This window comes from Hesperophylax consimilis, chromosome 12, assembly GCF_061612785.1.
Source record: "Hesperophylax consimilis isolate HC1 chromosome 12, BYU_Hcon_1.0, whole genome shotgun sequence".
Taxonomy (NCBI): domain Eukaryota; kingdom Metazoa; phylum Arthropoda; class Insecta; order Trichoptera; family Limnephilidae; genus Hesperophylax; species Hesperophylax consimilis.
The window spans coordinates 2,684,528-2,700,756 of record NC_142847.1 but is presented as its reverse complement, the minus strand read 5'-3'; the positions used below and the strand labels follow the sequence as shown (position 1 = coordinate 2,700,756).

At 33.7% G+C, this 16,229-nt stretch overlaps 1 protein-coding gene across 1 annotated transcript; it reads left to right on the top strand.

Annotated features, from left to right (window-relative positions):
- The first annotated feature begins 11,702 nt into the window (after nucleotides 1–11,702).
- Nucleotides 11,703–15,136, top strand: LOC149419008 (protein D2-like). The gene is made up of 4 exons (XM_089637917.1): nucleotides 11,703–11,801; nucleotides 11,996–12,119; nucleotides 12,598–12,811; nucleotides 14,980–15,136. Exons 1-4 carry the CDS (start codon nucleotides 11,703–11,705, stop codon nucleotides 15,134–15,136), a joined length of 594 nt encoding a protein of 197 aa, XP_089494043.1.
- Nucleotides 15,137–16,229: the final 1,093 nt, after the last annotated feature.

Below are 16,229 nucleotides of genomic sequence, written 5' to 3'. Positions count from 1 at the left end.
GAAAAAAATGTATTTCGTGAATGTTTTTAGCGCATATTTTAAGTATTTTTGGTAAAATATATGTTTAATCTTCATTTGCAAGTACATATTTCCATGTGAAAGATTATAAATAATTATTTTTAATATTAAATTAATAAGGAAGGAAACTCTAAGTACGGGTCGAACACAAACACAACAAATGCAGATTGCGATTAACATCAATAGGCGTAATTTATTTCGCACAAATTGTGTAATGTCAAAAAGCTATTTTAGCCTACAGTGTAAAAATATTAAATATTTACACATAAAATAGTAACAAAATTATAAAAAATCGTAGGAAAGGCTTCCAAAAATTAAATAAAGTAGGCATAATACTTTTCCCTGCACATTCACATGAAACTACCTTCCTTATGCATTTTTCTCAATTATTCTTTAGTTGTACAGGACTAAATATTACTGTATCAGCTTCTCCAATTTGTATGGTTCTTTGACGTACGAAATACGCTATATTCTCGGAAAGCGTTTAAATTCAGCGTACAGTATAAATTAAAAATATTAAATATTTACACATAAAATAGTAACAAAATTGTAAAAAGAGGTAGGACAGGCTTCCAAAAATGAAATAAAGTAGGCATATTTGAAATACAGGTAAATACAAAAAACAATGGAAAAGGCACTTTACTGATTGAATGATAGCATTGCGCACGTTTCAATAGTGGGCTCCTTCATTCTCGTACGCCTGTCAGTCAATACCCGGTATTTTCGGGAAATTCGCGCCTATTTCGCTAAATAGAATAATTTAGCTGAAATACGGCCAAAATCACGTTTTTCGCGTTAATTCGCGAAATAGAAATCACTGGAAACACTTTCAAATGCCTTGAAACGCAAAGAAAACTTATAAATGCCCTATTTTCGAACCATAAATATTTTTTCGCGTTTTTAGTTAAAACGAAATTTTGCCATCTCTACCTATTACGTATGTCCATAAAATATCATTATGTAATTTCGCCTGAGATTGTTCTGAAAACTAATGATTTTAAGTTAAAACTAATGATTTCAAGTTAAAGATTTAAGTTTCAATTTATGTATGAGTAGGTAATAGTTATAAAAGGAAGAAAGTGTATGTAGAGAAAAAAATAAATTGAAATCAAGAATTATAATATGCTCACGAATTGTAATTGACTGTTAGAAGTTTTGAAAAATGAAGTGAAAGTGTTTTTGAAATATGTCACTCCTAATAAATTTAATAAGTTAGTTTTGTATGTTAGAATGTTAAAATGAATGTTATTTCAGATGTTAAAGAAGCTAAAAGCCTTGCTGCTTTTCGTGGGTTATGCCTAAATACTATAAAGAATAAGTTTTAGATGTATTGTAAAGTGTCCTTAATGTCATATAAATAAGTTTTTAAAAAGTTTATACTAGATATAAAGATGTATTTTTTTAAAACTAAATAAACAGACAAAAAAAAAAAAAACAGTACATTGTGGAACTTTTCTGTGCAGGGACTGAATGTTCGTTTTTAACCAAAGTGTCTACAAATCGGGTTACGTAGCGATGCTTTTGTAAAAGTGTCTAACTAAATATTCGATTTTGGAATTAAGTCCGAACTTTTGTTTACCCAATTTGGGAGTTGTAGTAACGCAGAGAGCAATTTGCCCGCCATTGTTAAAAGTACTAGTAATTTACAAGCAGATTTTATTTTCGAGGACTAAATAGTCGTATAACAATGCGAGTTGCCTGTATACTGTCAGTTTCATTTATTGACAAATCACAGAAAGGGACACGGTCATGCCGCCTCCCCGCTCTGCGCACTTGGTTTGTTCCCCTTTCCGATGGGCTTGTCTATCAATTTGGATATCTATGAATTTAACGTTCATAAATAAATTCAATTTATACACAGCTTTATTGAGTCAAGTGTTTTTATACACAACTTTATTGAATCAAGTGTTATTGTGTTTCTCCTGAAGAAGGCAAATTTTTAAAAATTAATCCGTGTGACCAAAATAACTATAAAGCTTTTAACTGCAGTCAAAATATGTACAAAATGATTAATATTATGTATTGCCATTATTCAATAAATAAATGTGGAGATCCGCAAAGAGTGCAGTGTAATGAGTGAGATCAAGAAAGGGATGCTTAGATGGTTTGGGCATGTAGAGCGAATTAGCGAAGAAAAAAGTGTGAGGAGGATATATGATGCAAATGCAAATGGTAGCAGAAGTCGGGGACGACCAAGGAAGACATGGCACGATCATGTGAATCAGTTACTCGAGTCGAGCCATGTCAAGATTCAGAATAATAGAAGAGTATGTATGAGACGATGTATGAATGTGAATGAGGCAAGAAGTGTGTGCCAAGACCGAGTTGTTTGGCGGTCCGTCCTCTGCCTACCCCTGCGGGAAACGGCGTGGTGGTTAGTTAGTAACATTGTGGTATACAGTAGTGAATGGTGGAAGAAGTCAGAGACGCCCGAGAAAGACATTAGCAATGGTGAACCATTGCGGGGCCCACTAGTATATTTATAAAAATATTATATTATCTACCATATTTATGTTGTTTCCCCAAAATACCTAGCTAGTTATATTCAGAGAAACGAATTTTATATATGCGATGCGCGATCCTTAGGGATACAAAAACAAAAAAAGTTGTGGCATTTTTACTTCATCAATAAATTTAGGACAAGTTTGCACAAAAATTAATTAAGTTGTTGTAGTCAGTTACAGTCAAAATAACTTTGCATGGGATGGGTTTGATTCTGATGAGTTGTGCACTTTGGTTTTCTCTCATACATTTTAATGGGTTTTATGTGAAATTATATTCCTTATTCTATGTTAACACATTTCTGGTGGGTATTTTTTGCACTGGCTCTACGCTGTCTCTGGACGAAAATTAAGGTCCTTTGAGAAAAAAAGAGCTTTGCTTACTTTTGGTGACAAGGGGGAAGAGGGGGTAAATAATTGTAATAAATCTGCTTACGTAATACTTGAACGGACCCTAAGTAAATATAGCTGGGACCTTTACAAAGAGATTGGTATATAATATTCATAATATAAATATAAATAAATATAAATATAAATATATTTTTTAGGGGCAGTGCAAATAAAAACATACTAAATCCACTTATTAAATCTCAAAAAGCCATAATGAAAATTATACTGAAAGTTCCTGTAAGAACTAGCACTAACGAAATCTTCACCAATCTTAACATCATGTCTATTAAACAACTATATTCTAAAACTATACTCATTTACATTCATAAACACAAAACACAAGAAATAACAACAAACACGTACAATAGAAACACTAGATCTCATGATCAAAAACTTATCCAACAAATAATTACAAATACAACTTTTGGGCAAAAAAGCTTCTTATATCACAGTATTAAACTCTACAACAAAATACCACTCACACTTAAAAACCTCAACACATTTAAATCTGAAATAAAAAGCTGGATACTTAACATAGGAAGATCTGAAATAGAAAATTTACTGAAATCAAACACAGACTAAAACAGAATCAACTGAACTATACCAAAAAACAGTACCTTACTTATTTTAAAATTACTTAAAAAATATATATATACTACATTATACTTTGTTGTAATATTAATTTCTTATAATTAAATTATAATATGTAAATGACATCCTCAGCACGGGAGATCCCAGTGAGGATATCATTATATCTATGTGTTAATAAGAAAAGAAGACAATAAATCATTATTATTATTATTATTATTATTATATTAAAACATTGAATAATTCCGTCTTTTCTGCCATTGAAATGAGGCCGGCGCAAAAGGTAGAACTACCTTTTTAACTCTTCCAGCGTTGTGAGTTTGAAGGAAGAAAAATTTCCTTTAGAATTAACAGTGATTATTGGCAGATGTATAGGCAAGAATGGATTTAATTTTTTACCGAAAAAACTTTGAGAAGAAATTCGGGGTAATCTATCTCCTTTGCAATAGGAACTTCGGAAATAAGTCTTCATTGAGTTCCAGAGACTTGGTAGGTTGGTTCGCTCAGAGTCAATTTTTTCATTCCAATACTCTGAAATTTTGGAATTTATTTTACTCATATACAGTTTTTGTGCAAGGATCCACTTGTCTCTTGAAGTTACTGCAGAGTTTTATGATGTTAAACAATACTATAGTTAGTTGGGATACAGGTATCGCGAGTTCGGGCCATCTTTCAACCATCAAAATGAACCACTGTATACAGTTATACTGATATACGATTTATTTGGCAACAAGGTGACCGGTCAGTGGTTGAGTGGGCATAGCGCTTGGGTCTCACCCGAGCGTCGCGTGTTCGATTCCTCGGCTGGCTAAGTCCTCCATCACAACACAAGCAACATTTTCGGCTTTCTGTGGTGGTATTAGGAGATTTTCAAACATTGTTGGGTTATTCGTAACCTGGGAATGTTTGTCTTTCTTTTTTTAATAAATTTAAAAAAAAAAAAAAAAAAGGTTATGCATATTATTACAAAATTATTAACTATTAGAAGGAACAATTGTACGCAAGAAGTTACTGGCTCTGTTTCATTACGATTGTTAGAGGTACCATATATTTAAAAGCGCTTACTGATGTGGGACATTTGTGTTGCTTTTCTCGTCGCAGCGTGGTTCAACCCTTCAGAGTTTAGAGTACAACTGCATTTGGCCTTGCCGCTATGTGTGGGTAATAATAACCACACAGCGGATGGCGGCTCGTCCACGGCTCTCTGCGCTGAAGTGAGGAGTTTATTTCCAACTCAAGTGCAGTCTCGCTGTGTGTTCCCGCTTCCCTTCCTGTTTCGTCTCCCCCCTCTTATTTCCCCCTCATCTGTAGTTTACCATTCCTTTTATGGGCATGATTTTTTCCGGCGCTAAGTATCAATCGACCGAACGGGTAGAACTACCTTTCCCAGCAGAAGTGTGTTAGTAAATTAGAGAAATCGAAAAAAAAAAAAAATTAGCTAACCCACATATGACCTCATAAAAACATATTACAGCGGCTATTAACTCTGTCTTTGATGGTTTAGAAAGGTAATAAAATACCCATGTATGTAATTCTGAGATTTTTACAAAAAGATTTCTATATATTTAATAATATTAATGTATAAAAAAAATATGAATACTACATATGAATATATTTAATATATTCGATTATTCAAAACTTTATGAATTTTTCCTCCTTCCTGTAATCCTTTCCTACAGCCCCTATCTTAACCTGCCTCACAATGCTGCACAACCGGGCGGCGACATAGCTCCCCTTCCTTTACACTGTACAGAAAGGGGCGCTCTCGTGAGGTGTCATATAAATAAATCCAAAAATTTGTTTGAATCGTCAACATTGACAATGATTTATAACTTCAACTTGAACACAGAATGCTAAATCAAAATAACACTGCTTTGCTGAATTAACCTTAAATTTTTTAGAATTATATTTTCATGATGTAATCCACGTTTTACGTCTAATCTACTTTTTGGAACATTTTTTTTTTCATCAATATTGATCAAAATACAAATTAGAAAGCGCAAAACACCGCCACCAAATATTGTACATATTATTAATATTATAGGGTTTTTGCTACAGGTATAGTAGTTCCAGAGAGAGGTTGTATGTCATTGACGATCGTCCTCTTCCTTCTCAAATGTCGTGTACAAAATTGAAAAAGACAGAACATACTAGAACGATGACTTTATATACAACCTCTCACTGAGACCACTATACTTTTTTTTTCCACCAAGGAATATGTGTTGAGTAGGTACTACATCAAATGCTTTATTTCACATGTACTCGTCATGGATTAAAAGCTCCTAGTTTGAGTAGCCCTGACTTATTGGATGTAGTTAACTGAATGCCATAATCATCCAAGAAAATGTATGCCCATGTATCAATAAATAAATAAAAAATCTGTATTTTATTTATAGCTCAAGGAAAAAGAGCGTCTAAAGCCAAAGAAGTCAGAAAACAAAGAAATTGATTTTGAAAAAATGTAATACTTGACGTTTTGAAAATTCATATTTTAATTCCCGTGTATTTGAAATACTCTTGTCAGTTGCATGTCATTAATAAATAATTATACCAATTTTGTCTTCGAATTTTAATTACGCAGGTATGTACTAGATTTTTATTTATTACAATGTAAACATTTACCAATGACTGTGATGTAAAGGCATGTTTTTTTTACAAATAACCACTTATAAACATGTAAATCATGCAAACAAAGCATCAATTGAAGACCCCAAGGCAAGAAGTTGTTAACTTACATTGAAGGCATTCTGAGATATTTAGACTTTTGCGTTTTGACTTATAATTTTTTATTTGAATGTCATATACAATGTGCTGATCCTTCATGGTGTAGTAAACAAACCAAATTTACATTACATTTAGTAATATTAAGTAGTTTTGCAGTCTAAAAGTTAAAATAAACATGTTTTCTACAAAAATATGTAGTTAACATGTTCATGCCATCTTCAGGGATAGGTGAGGAAGATACAGAATTGAAAGGCAAGAACATGTTAAATTCTTGTTGTTTTATTTAATCAAACAAATTAAACTTTTTTTTGATATAAAGTACCTAACTAAATAATAATTATTATTGAAAAGAAAAGGTAGCAGAGCATGTGTCAATTTTTTAAAATTTTTGCATGTGAGACTTTTAAAAAATCCACGATAAAACTCATCCAGGTATGGTTACAATTTTTGGATAACATTCCATTTGGCCGCATCGATTTCTTTGTTATCTCTCACTTTTGATGACAGCATTGGCGGGGAAGATAATGTTTCAAACTTTTTTTTTTAAGATCCTTCTTCTTTCTCTTCTAAACTTCTTTCCAAGGCTCTTCTTCGGAGAGTGATTTTCGATATTTATAAATCCCGAATTCCTCCACTCTTATCCAGCGAATTCCTATTTGAAAGTTAACCTTTTTTCCGATAGTGTTTTTTGTATTGTGTATAAAGTTCAGATGCCTTTTTCTTATCATGTTTTTGCATTTCAAATGCAGCTTTATACATATTTACATGAACTTGGTCAGATTTTTTGCTATCGCAAGTCCCACAAGTGTCTGTCTTAGGCACACCAAACGACAAGTTGAAATCCTCTGTAAAGATCCTAGTGTAACGATTCAACGAAACAGGGGCATACTCTTTTTCTCCACAAAACATATTATAGAGCTCATACAGTTTTGGGATTGACAAATCGGATGCGAGGTACAATTTATGGGGATTTTTGTTCCTGGAATAATGTGAAGCTTCTGCAGGGAACATATTGATGTGTTCTCTTACTTCTTTAAGCTGGTTATCTGGTGTTTTGTTAGGCCTCGTGCAGTGGCGACCTCTGTGACTTACTGCTGGTGATAAAACTCCTGCAGCTACTTTTCTCCTCGAAATATCTAATCTGCCTCTACCTATTTGGCAAATGGATTGTAAGGCTGGTTTGCAAACTTGTTCATTAATTCCTTGTATTGAAACAGAGTAAGTAATATTGCAGGATCGTTTGGCCGAAGTGATCCTGGTTATATTTTTAATATTCATCGATCTCAATAACAAAGTTGATTGGGCTTCTGAATGTAGTGAATAAAACTCTAGAAAGAGTTTTTGCCTAACTTCGGCATTAAATCTTGAATTAAATTTCAATCTGCAGTTGCTAACACAAAGATTTTCTTCCAGTTTTGGTGTTTTAGCAGGTTTAAGGCTTTTTTTATAATTAACATAAGAATCACCTCTCATCCTAGCGTCCCGCGCTATTTCTCTTGCTCGCCCTAGCTTGGGCCTCTTCCTACTCTTTTTAGTGCCTGAAAATAATACACACATTCATATCAGTTAGCGAACAGTCAAAAATGATTTTTTTTTAAGTTAATCTGAAATTATATACCTAGGTACAGCAATACAAATTACCTTCTTAATGACTGTTTTCTATATCAGAAACGTTTAAATTGTTTTCAATTTCGCTTTCAGCGTCCTCAGTATATTGTCCTACACTGCTTTCCACAGCAAGAGCTGCATCTGAAAATAATAATTTAATCTTCATTACATTCAAATCAGTAAAATAAAATTCAATTCAAGTTATAAAGCCTTATCCTCACCAGTTTGATTTAAAGTATTGAGTATCTCATCTTGTTGTACGTATTCCAAAATTATATCTCCTGTACCAGTGGTAGTAGCGATATACTCTAGACTCCTCTGATTATCTTCTGAAAATACAAAGTACAATAAAATAATCATTTTTAGTTCAATGTTCAAAAGAATTTAGTGTCACAATAAAGTATTTTTAAGTTTACCTTCCATTAACATGACATCATGTTGAGGTATTCCTAATAATATCCCAAACTCAACACCAGTCAAAGAGTCTTGAACACTTTCTGAAACGAAATATTGTAAAGCATTAATGAAGGAATTCAAAACATAAGAAAACATAAAAGAATATTCAGAGTCACAGAGTAAAACTTTTTTTTTTGCATTTACCATCCATTAAAATTACATTATTTTGAGGTATTTCTAAATGCTTCTCAGGTTGTACTAAATTAGTGGACTCTTGAACACTTCCTGAAACAAATTAATAAGCATTACAATAAAAAATTGTTGACTTTTAGACAGAAAAACACCAAAACAAAAATGATCCACCCATTTTCAAACTACTTTAAGGATAAATTAAGATGAGCGATAATGTTTTATACAGCTTACCTGATTCCCTGATCAATTTTTGACACATCTTCACCATTTTTTCACCTCTGGAACTCATTTTCGATGATTTTTAAATAAAAAACGTGCACTGCAAAACTTTTTAAAACCACCAAGGTAAACGTCAAAGTGAGTGAATAACATGTTAACCATAAAAATCTAAGCCAATGTAGATGGGAAGAAGTTGTTAATTACAGAATTACGGCAAGAACTTGCTAACTTAGTAGTTAACAAGTTCTTGCCCTTATTTTATCAACTTAATGTCACAGAAACACGTAGTTAACATGTTCATCACATTGATTTAAGCATGTTCTTGCCGTTTTTAAGCTCTGGCATGGTGTTCATTGGAAAGAGCGTATGCGAATTAGTTTAGAGAGCATTCTAACTCATTTTTTACGAAAATGTAAGTTAACAACTTCTTGCCTTGGGGTCTTCAATTATTGTTGTGCATCAAAGCGGAAAGGCAATCATGATAACTGTTCAATTAAAAATCTGCAGTGTCATTCTCAGTATATTAGGTTCTTATAGACCAAGGGCTTACTTTGGGTGACACTACTTAAAAAATAAAATTGAATGAAAAAGGTTTAAGCACAAGATGGCTACAAGATTTAAGATCTTATGGGATCTTTTGCTATCCAGGCATCTGCTCTAATCACTGAGCTATCATGTAAACTGTCAGACTGTCTTCCGCTTTTCTCTGCAATGAATATATGTGAATCAATGTATTATCTTTATTATTAAATTTAAAAAAAAAAACTGTTGTAAGAACTGGTCAGGTCTGAAGGTTGACACGATAGCTCAGTGGTAAAGCAGATGCCCAGGTAGCAGACGTTTCGAGTTGAAATCCTAGTTGTGACAAGGGGCCCATTGCACAAGGAGATATTTACAAGCTACTTGACTGCGATGCACCATAAGTCCCCTACTGATATACAGGGTGCGGCAAAATAGACAGTGCAGTTTTGAAGGGCTATTAAAACACTCTGGCGCAACTTACAGAAATGGAGTTTATTTTATTTTATTCAGTACATCATGCCTGAAGATGACACCAGAAAGTTGATGGCCCCCAGCAGCAATACATTGATGAAGGCGATTTCTGCCGCATTGTGGCACATCTCGATGGGTATAACGGCGATTTCCTCCCGAATTCGATCCTTGAGTTCTTCTTCACCTTGAGGTGTGAGGCCGATGTTTAAAAACATTTTCCTTCAGGTAGCTCCACAGGAAGAAGTTGCAAATTGCAGCCAGAAGGCCCACTGTGTGGTGACGAAAGAATGACCATTTTCAAGAAACGTGCAGACGGCGAAGCCCCGGTGTTGTCTGGACCAAACCATGGAAACTACTGAAAACAGCACGACCCTCCCGACACAATGAGACCCCTCCCAGGTTCCTACCCCCACTACACGAGATTTACTGGCTGTTCAAAACTGCACTGTCTGTTTTGCTGCACCCTGTACTACTCTTTAATGCTTGTTTCCAAACATGGCGCAACTCGAATAATAATTATACTGTACTATTTCCCCAAAGTTTGTACATTGGTTTTTTGTCATTTTGATATTGGAAAATTATAGGCAAATTTATTCATTTGTTTTATTTAGTCAGTCAAATACAAATACAAATACGAAACCTGTATATTATGTATTACAAATGACAGCAAAATGGCATCTATATTTGTTACTCCAGATATGCTCAGGAATCGTTGGTTAAAATCCTTCGATAATACACCGACCCACCTTCTATAAAATAGATATTTTTCCATCTCCAGAACAAATTTTACATTTAAATCATGCTCGGACGCCATTCCGTCAAATGAGTACAATAGATGCGTTTGCGACTCTTGTAGTGTACGCCCGCACTGTCAGTAGAGTTCGCACGACTCTAGCTCGTAGTCGACACGTCACGTTGTGTACAAACTATGGCAAAATATTACAGCGGAAACCCCTGAGTGACGAATATGCTGTGCATACAAAACTCGATTTGCTTGTGAATATTCCCATGTGTGATAGGCCTTATTCTCATAGTTTTTTTTAATGCTTATGATTTTTTGATGATTGATAGTTTTTCAATATTTTTAATTCACAACATTTACAGTAATTGACATGAATTACATATTTAATCATTTTTATGCTGCGTCTACCAGGGTTGTATGACATTCTGAGATGTATAAAAGCCCATTCCGGTTAGGATTGTCTTTGAAGGTAGTTGAATGAATTATTAGCATTCCAGCAAGATGGGGCGTTTAATCTACAGTGCTGTGTTTTTCACAGGTTTGTTTCTACATTTCAATTAAATTAATTTTGTTAATTAAATTAATGCATGTTAGTGCGATCATCTACAGACAAGTTCCCACTAAAAAACTCAACACATAAATACGCTACAAGGCTCACAGAAAACTTACTAATACCAAAAGCGAACAAAACAATATTCCAAAAAGGACCATACTACATGGCCATTAAAGTATATAACAACCTTCCACATAACATTAAACAAATACAAGATACACACAAATTCAAATCGTTACTAAACACTTTCCTTGTTAATAAATGTCACTACACATACACATTGAGTGAATACCTCACGTAAATGAAACGCCTATTTTTATTGGTATATATATTTGTATTTTTTTATTTTTTCATTGGTATATTGTTATTTTATCTGAATGAACATTGTAATTATTATAATTAAACAAATAATATTATATAAACATTGTAATTAAATAAATGTGGTTAGCTGAAAGAAATGGGGTCTACCCATAAGCTACACCTTTTGTAATTTTTATTTTACAATAAATAATTTTTGATTTGATTTGATTTAAGTAAAATGTATGTACCTTGACCTTGAGTTTAACCCCTGGAATGCAGCTAACTGCTATTGCAGTTCCAAGTCAAATATATTTACCTTGCACTATGAAGTATTTAGTGCTATTGAATTCCAAATAAAATTAAAATTATTTTACATATTTGGAATGTTTTTTTAAAGTATTAGCTGTTTTCTAAGGGATAATGCAATATTGTTCTTTAAATATTTATATGATTTTAAATTATCGTAGGATGTATGGCAATGAGTATTGCTATCACCCCAGAGGATGTAGCTAAGATTTTTCAAAAACATGAAGTTGTGCCTGATATGGTACCTATCGCGCCGGAAAAACTTGCCAAGGTAAAATTTTTTAAATATTCAGTAAAGAGGGATTATTGTTTTTATACATTACATTACTTTTATCATAATATTATTCTCTCAATAGTTATATGTTTCGTTAATTATTGTAGGTGACTACCTAATTGTAATGATTATTATATAATTTTGAAATAAAGTAAACAAACATTCACATTAAATATTATTTTCCATTGAAGATCATGTTTCCGAGTAACATTGAGGTTGCGGAAGGCAATGAGCTGACTCCTACCATGGTTATGGAAGTTCCTACTGTAGATTGGGATGTAGAAGATGGCGCTTTGTACACCCTCTGCATGAGTGGTAAGATAAATTCATATTGTATTTCTAATTGACATGCAAAAAAATATTGACTCTTAGGTACTTGATGGGCATTTTTTGGTTTTAATCTGGTTATGATATAAGATGAGTTACTTATTAGTGACTCAAAGCCAAAACACTGTGTCAACGCTCAATGGCTTGTCAACCACAATATATGGACTGTTAATTACAAACAATTGATGAAGCATATTCAATCAGGTTTTTAAAGGGTGTAAAAGGTAAAGGGACTGAAGTGTTACCTTTGTGTACTGATTGTCTCTTGTGAAATTCTAGCTGCTTGTATCATTTCCAGTTCTTAGGTGTAAACCTCATATAGCGACAATTTACTTACACCTATCATGGGTGATGCATGATTCAACCAGATTGATTAGAGTTCATAAGAATTGACGAGAGCAAAATTAACGATCCAAGTTTGTAGGCATCGAGATTTCTTAATTAATTCTTTTATTGAATTTTACAGACCCCGATTCGCCGTCTCGCGATAATCCAATATTCCGAGAGTGGCAACACTGGCTGGTTGTTAACATCCCGGGTAAGGACATTGCCAGTGGCGACACCCTGTCGGAGTATATCGGTAGCGGGCCTCCTAAAGACACTGGGCTGCATCGCCAAGTGTTCCTTGTCTACAAACAGCCCGCCAAGATTGAATTCACAGAGGAAAAGCGTACCAATAGGTGAGAAATAAACTTTCTTTATCTTATAAATAGTGGATTTTTGATAGCGTTGAGAATTTTCCAGTCTTTTGTCATTACTTCCACGGTTCCATGACAAAATAGAACAGTATCAAAACAGAACAATGAAGAAAAGTGAAAAATAATGAACAAAAAAGTGGGTGTGTCAAGCCTACGCAAGACAGAAGTGAAACTTCTAGTATTCCTCTCTCTCTATTTTCATTTCATCATCTCTATTTTCTCTCTTAGGTTAGTTTGAAAATTAGAGGTTAAATAATTCAACGACGAAGCATGGATTTGCTTTTTCTAATATTTTCTTATAGATGAATGACGTTCGATTAATGTATAGTTCCAAAAATTTTCAATTTATTCACAAGTATACAATATTACATAAATAACAATATTACAATTAAAAATTACAAAGAAATTACAATGACAATGATGTGTTCATCACCTCTATCTCGTCACTACTCATTTTTAACACTGAAATTCTGTACCAAACCGTATGAACCACAATCAATTACGTATTTCACTCGTATTACACTCACGACGCAGTATACTAACCAAGCAGCTGATGCTTGGCGTGGCGCAGTTCGCTGGTGTCTGAGAGAGAGGAAAGAAGAGAAGAGAGAGAACGTTCGTGAGCGGCTCCCCCACCTCAACAAGCGCATATGGTGAGAGAGGGACAGTGAACGGTGAGCGGTGGTGGGGGTACCCGCATTTTCGTGTCGATCCTGACTCGGTTTTACTCCGTCCCCGAAAATCCATTACGCGCCTAAAGAAGTTTCACTTCAAAAAAACTCAACCTAACCTAACTTAGATATATTAAAGTAACCTAACCTAGTTCTGTTTTTTCTGGTTACCGACCTCTACCAAGTACAACAAATTACCTCAAAAGTCTAGTTTCATCTCTGGTGTCTCTGTGGTTAGAGTCCACACTTCTACTCTTAATAATTAAGAATAGCTAGAAAATGTATCATCTGATTATTCACAAACACAGTTACAGATCGATACCTTTGAAGGCCACCTTTTTTAAAAACTGTTAACCCTTGGTGTGCCAAGAAATCCAATGCAGATTATCGATGTTTGTGTGTTTGTATGCAATGTGCCAACGAATCCACCATGAATTCTCTAGTAGTTCACCGCACTTTCCCCGGTTTTATTGTATTTTGTAACACGATGCCTACTAAAATATTTCTTATTCGCCTTGCAAATGTCAGAATATTATTCTAGCTGAGCCCGCGAGCCTATTCGTATGGCCAACTTGGCTATATAAAATATTTAAAAAAATAATATCCAATCGTGTCTGTTCTGTTTTCTAAAATGTTCAGTGAAAAACTTTAGCCTTTCTTGAATGTTTTTAATTAGCATCTCAAAATAATAAGCTTCTTTTTTTTACGTATTCTTTAAAAGTCAGAATTTCGTGGTTTGACCTGAATTGTAGAAAATTTTTCATCTTATGTTTGGTGCATTTTAAAGGTTTCCATTTCATAAAATTCTAAAAATTTTCTTGACCAAATTTTGTTTAACTTTTCATACCTGCAAAAATTAAACAAAAACCACTTTGTAACATGTCTGAGAAAAAAAAACTATTCTATGATTTTAAATAGTTATTCTTGGGAAACTTATCATGGTAGATTATCTACTATTTTTATAAATATATAAACACATTATCTTGTAAGAAGGTACAATTTTCTAACACATTCATTCATCAACACAAGTAAGTTATTAGGAAAATGGTGTCAACCGGTGTACGGATGGCGATTGGCATTTTACCCCTGGCATCCTAAGGAGGATGGATTCTAGGTTGAGGGAGGATGGCATTCCAAGGGTTAATAGAACCTTTCGTCGTGGTTTCTACTCTGGTTTTGATTTCTTATCTATTTAAAATACAATCATTTTTTACACATTCATCAATCACAATCATTAAATATCTCAAAACTGACTTTAACTTGAGTTCACGGAGTTGCTACAAAGTAGGCTTTATCTTCATTTTGACAGTGCTTTTATAGTTGGGGTGGGGTGACTAGTATGTAAAAAAATTTTTTTTTCGAAGATATAGCGGTTTAAAGAAAAATCAATTTTTTCGAATGGGACCCTATTTTCGCCCGCTTGAAATGTGTTAAGTGTATTGCACTTAATTATCTCCACTTAATTATTTTTCTTTTCAGGAGTGGAGTTGGTAGAGGTAATTTCTTAATTGCCAAGTTTGCAGAGAAATACAACCTTGGTAACCCTGTGGCAGGAAACTTCTTCCAAGCTGCTTATGATGACTATGTGCCACTCTTACATAAAAAGTTGGACATTGAAAGTTTGTTTCCTTATTAAAATAAATAAAATATAATAACATGAATGTGATGATTTAAAAAATAAAAATTGTGTGGTAGAATAGTACGGTACACAACTGCTAACCCTGTAGAATAGGTTAAATTTGGCGGCCACCTCTGGTCTGGAGCCCCAAATACCTGAAAAACCCTTTACTCTTGACTTTGATAGATTATCTTAACAAGCGTATTGAAATATTTAGAGTACAGGTGTCTGGTGGAAGTGCTGTCCTTATTTTACCTTTATTTCTATGGACGATGCTCAGAACTAGCGTCATCGATCTCTTTAGCACTGTTTTTCTTCCCTCCTATAACATGGGTCTCTTTAACCCATTACCTCCATGACGATGTCTATAGGCATCAAAAAAATAGATGAAAAGTATAATTTTTTTTCACTGTAAATAAAGCTAAATCCCATAGATTGGTATGATAGCTTCCAATAATTAACATAAATTAATAAATTTTATTAATAATTCTATTTTTAATTATTTTTTTACTACAGCCCTAAAAATAGACCAATTTAAAAAAAAAAAAAAAAAAATTTGAACGAAAAAAAAAAAAAGTGTGAATAACATATTGTTATCAAAAGATTAAATGGTCGGCAACACTATTTCAACATAGTATTATACGCATAAGTTGACCGCTAGATGTGACTGAAATCAGGTGATGCCTGCGCGCAACCTTTGGAGGTTAGCTGTGACAGTGTTTACATAAGTTTTTGCTTAGCTTGCCTTCAAATAATACGGTTTTGTAGTGATTTTTAGGATTAAGAAGATGAGTCATGCCATGATGAGCATGAACCAGATGAATTCACTAATGACCTTGACTGGAATCAGCCTTCGACATCGTTTGGTGCGAGTCGTAATACCTTGCAAATATTTATTTCAAATGGACCACCAGCCAAAAAATCAAAACTACAGTACAAAAAGAAGTCTCACTGTAAACAAAAGTGGTCTAAAGCATTGAAAAGAAACACCAACCATATCTGTTGTGTTCCTGAATCGCTGAATGTCGTGCATAATGCTATCCAATTGTTTTCATTATACTTTGACGACGAAGTGCTTCAGTTAATTCTTACGATCAAATACGCTCGATTT

Coding starts and splice junctions, on each gene's coding strand:
- LOC149419008 (XM_089637917.1), top strand. CDS start 11,703: ATGAGTATTGCTATCACCCCAGAGGATGTAGCTAAGATTTTTCAAAAA. Junction 11,802..11,995: donor CGCCGGAAAAACTTGCCAAG/GTAAAATTTTTT, acceptor TTTCCATTGAAG/ATCATGTTTCCGAGTAACAT. Junction 12,812..14,979: donor GAGGAAAAGCGTACCAATAG/GTGAGAAATAAA, acceptor TTTTCTTTTCAG/GAGTGGAGTTGGTAGAGGTA.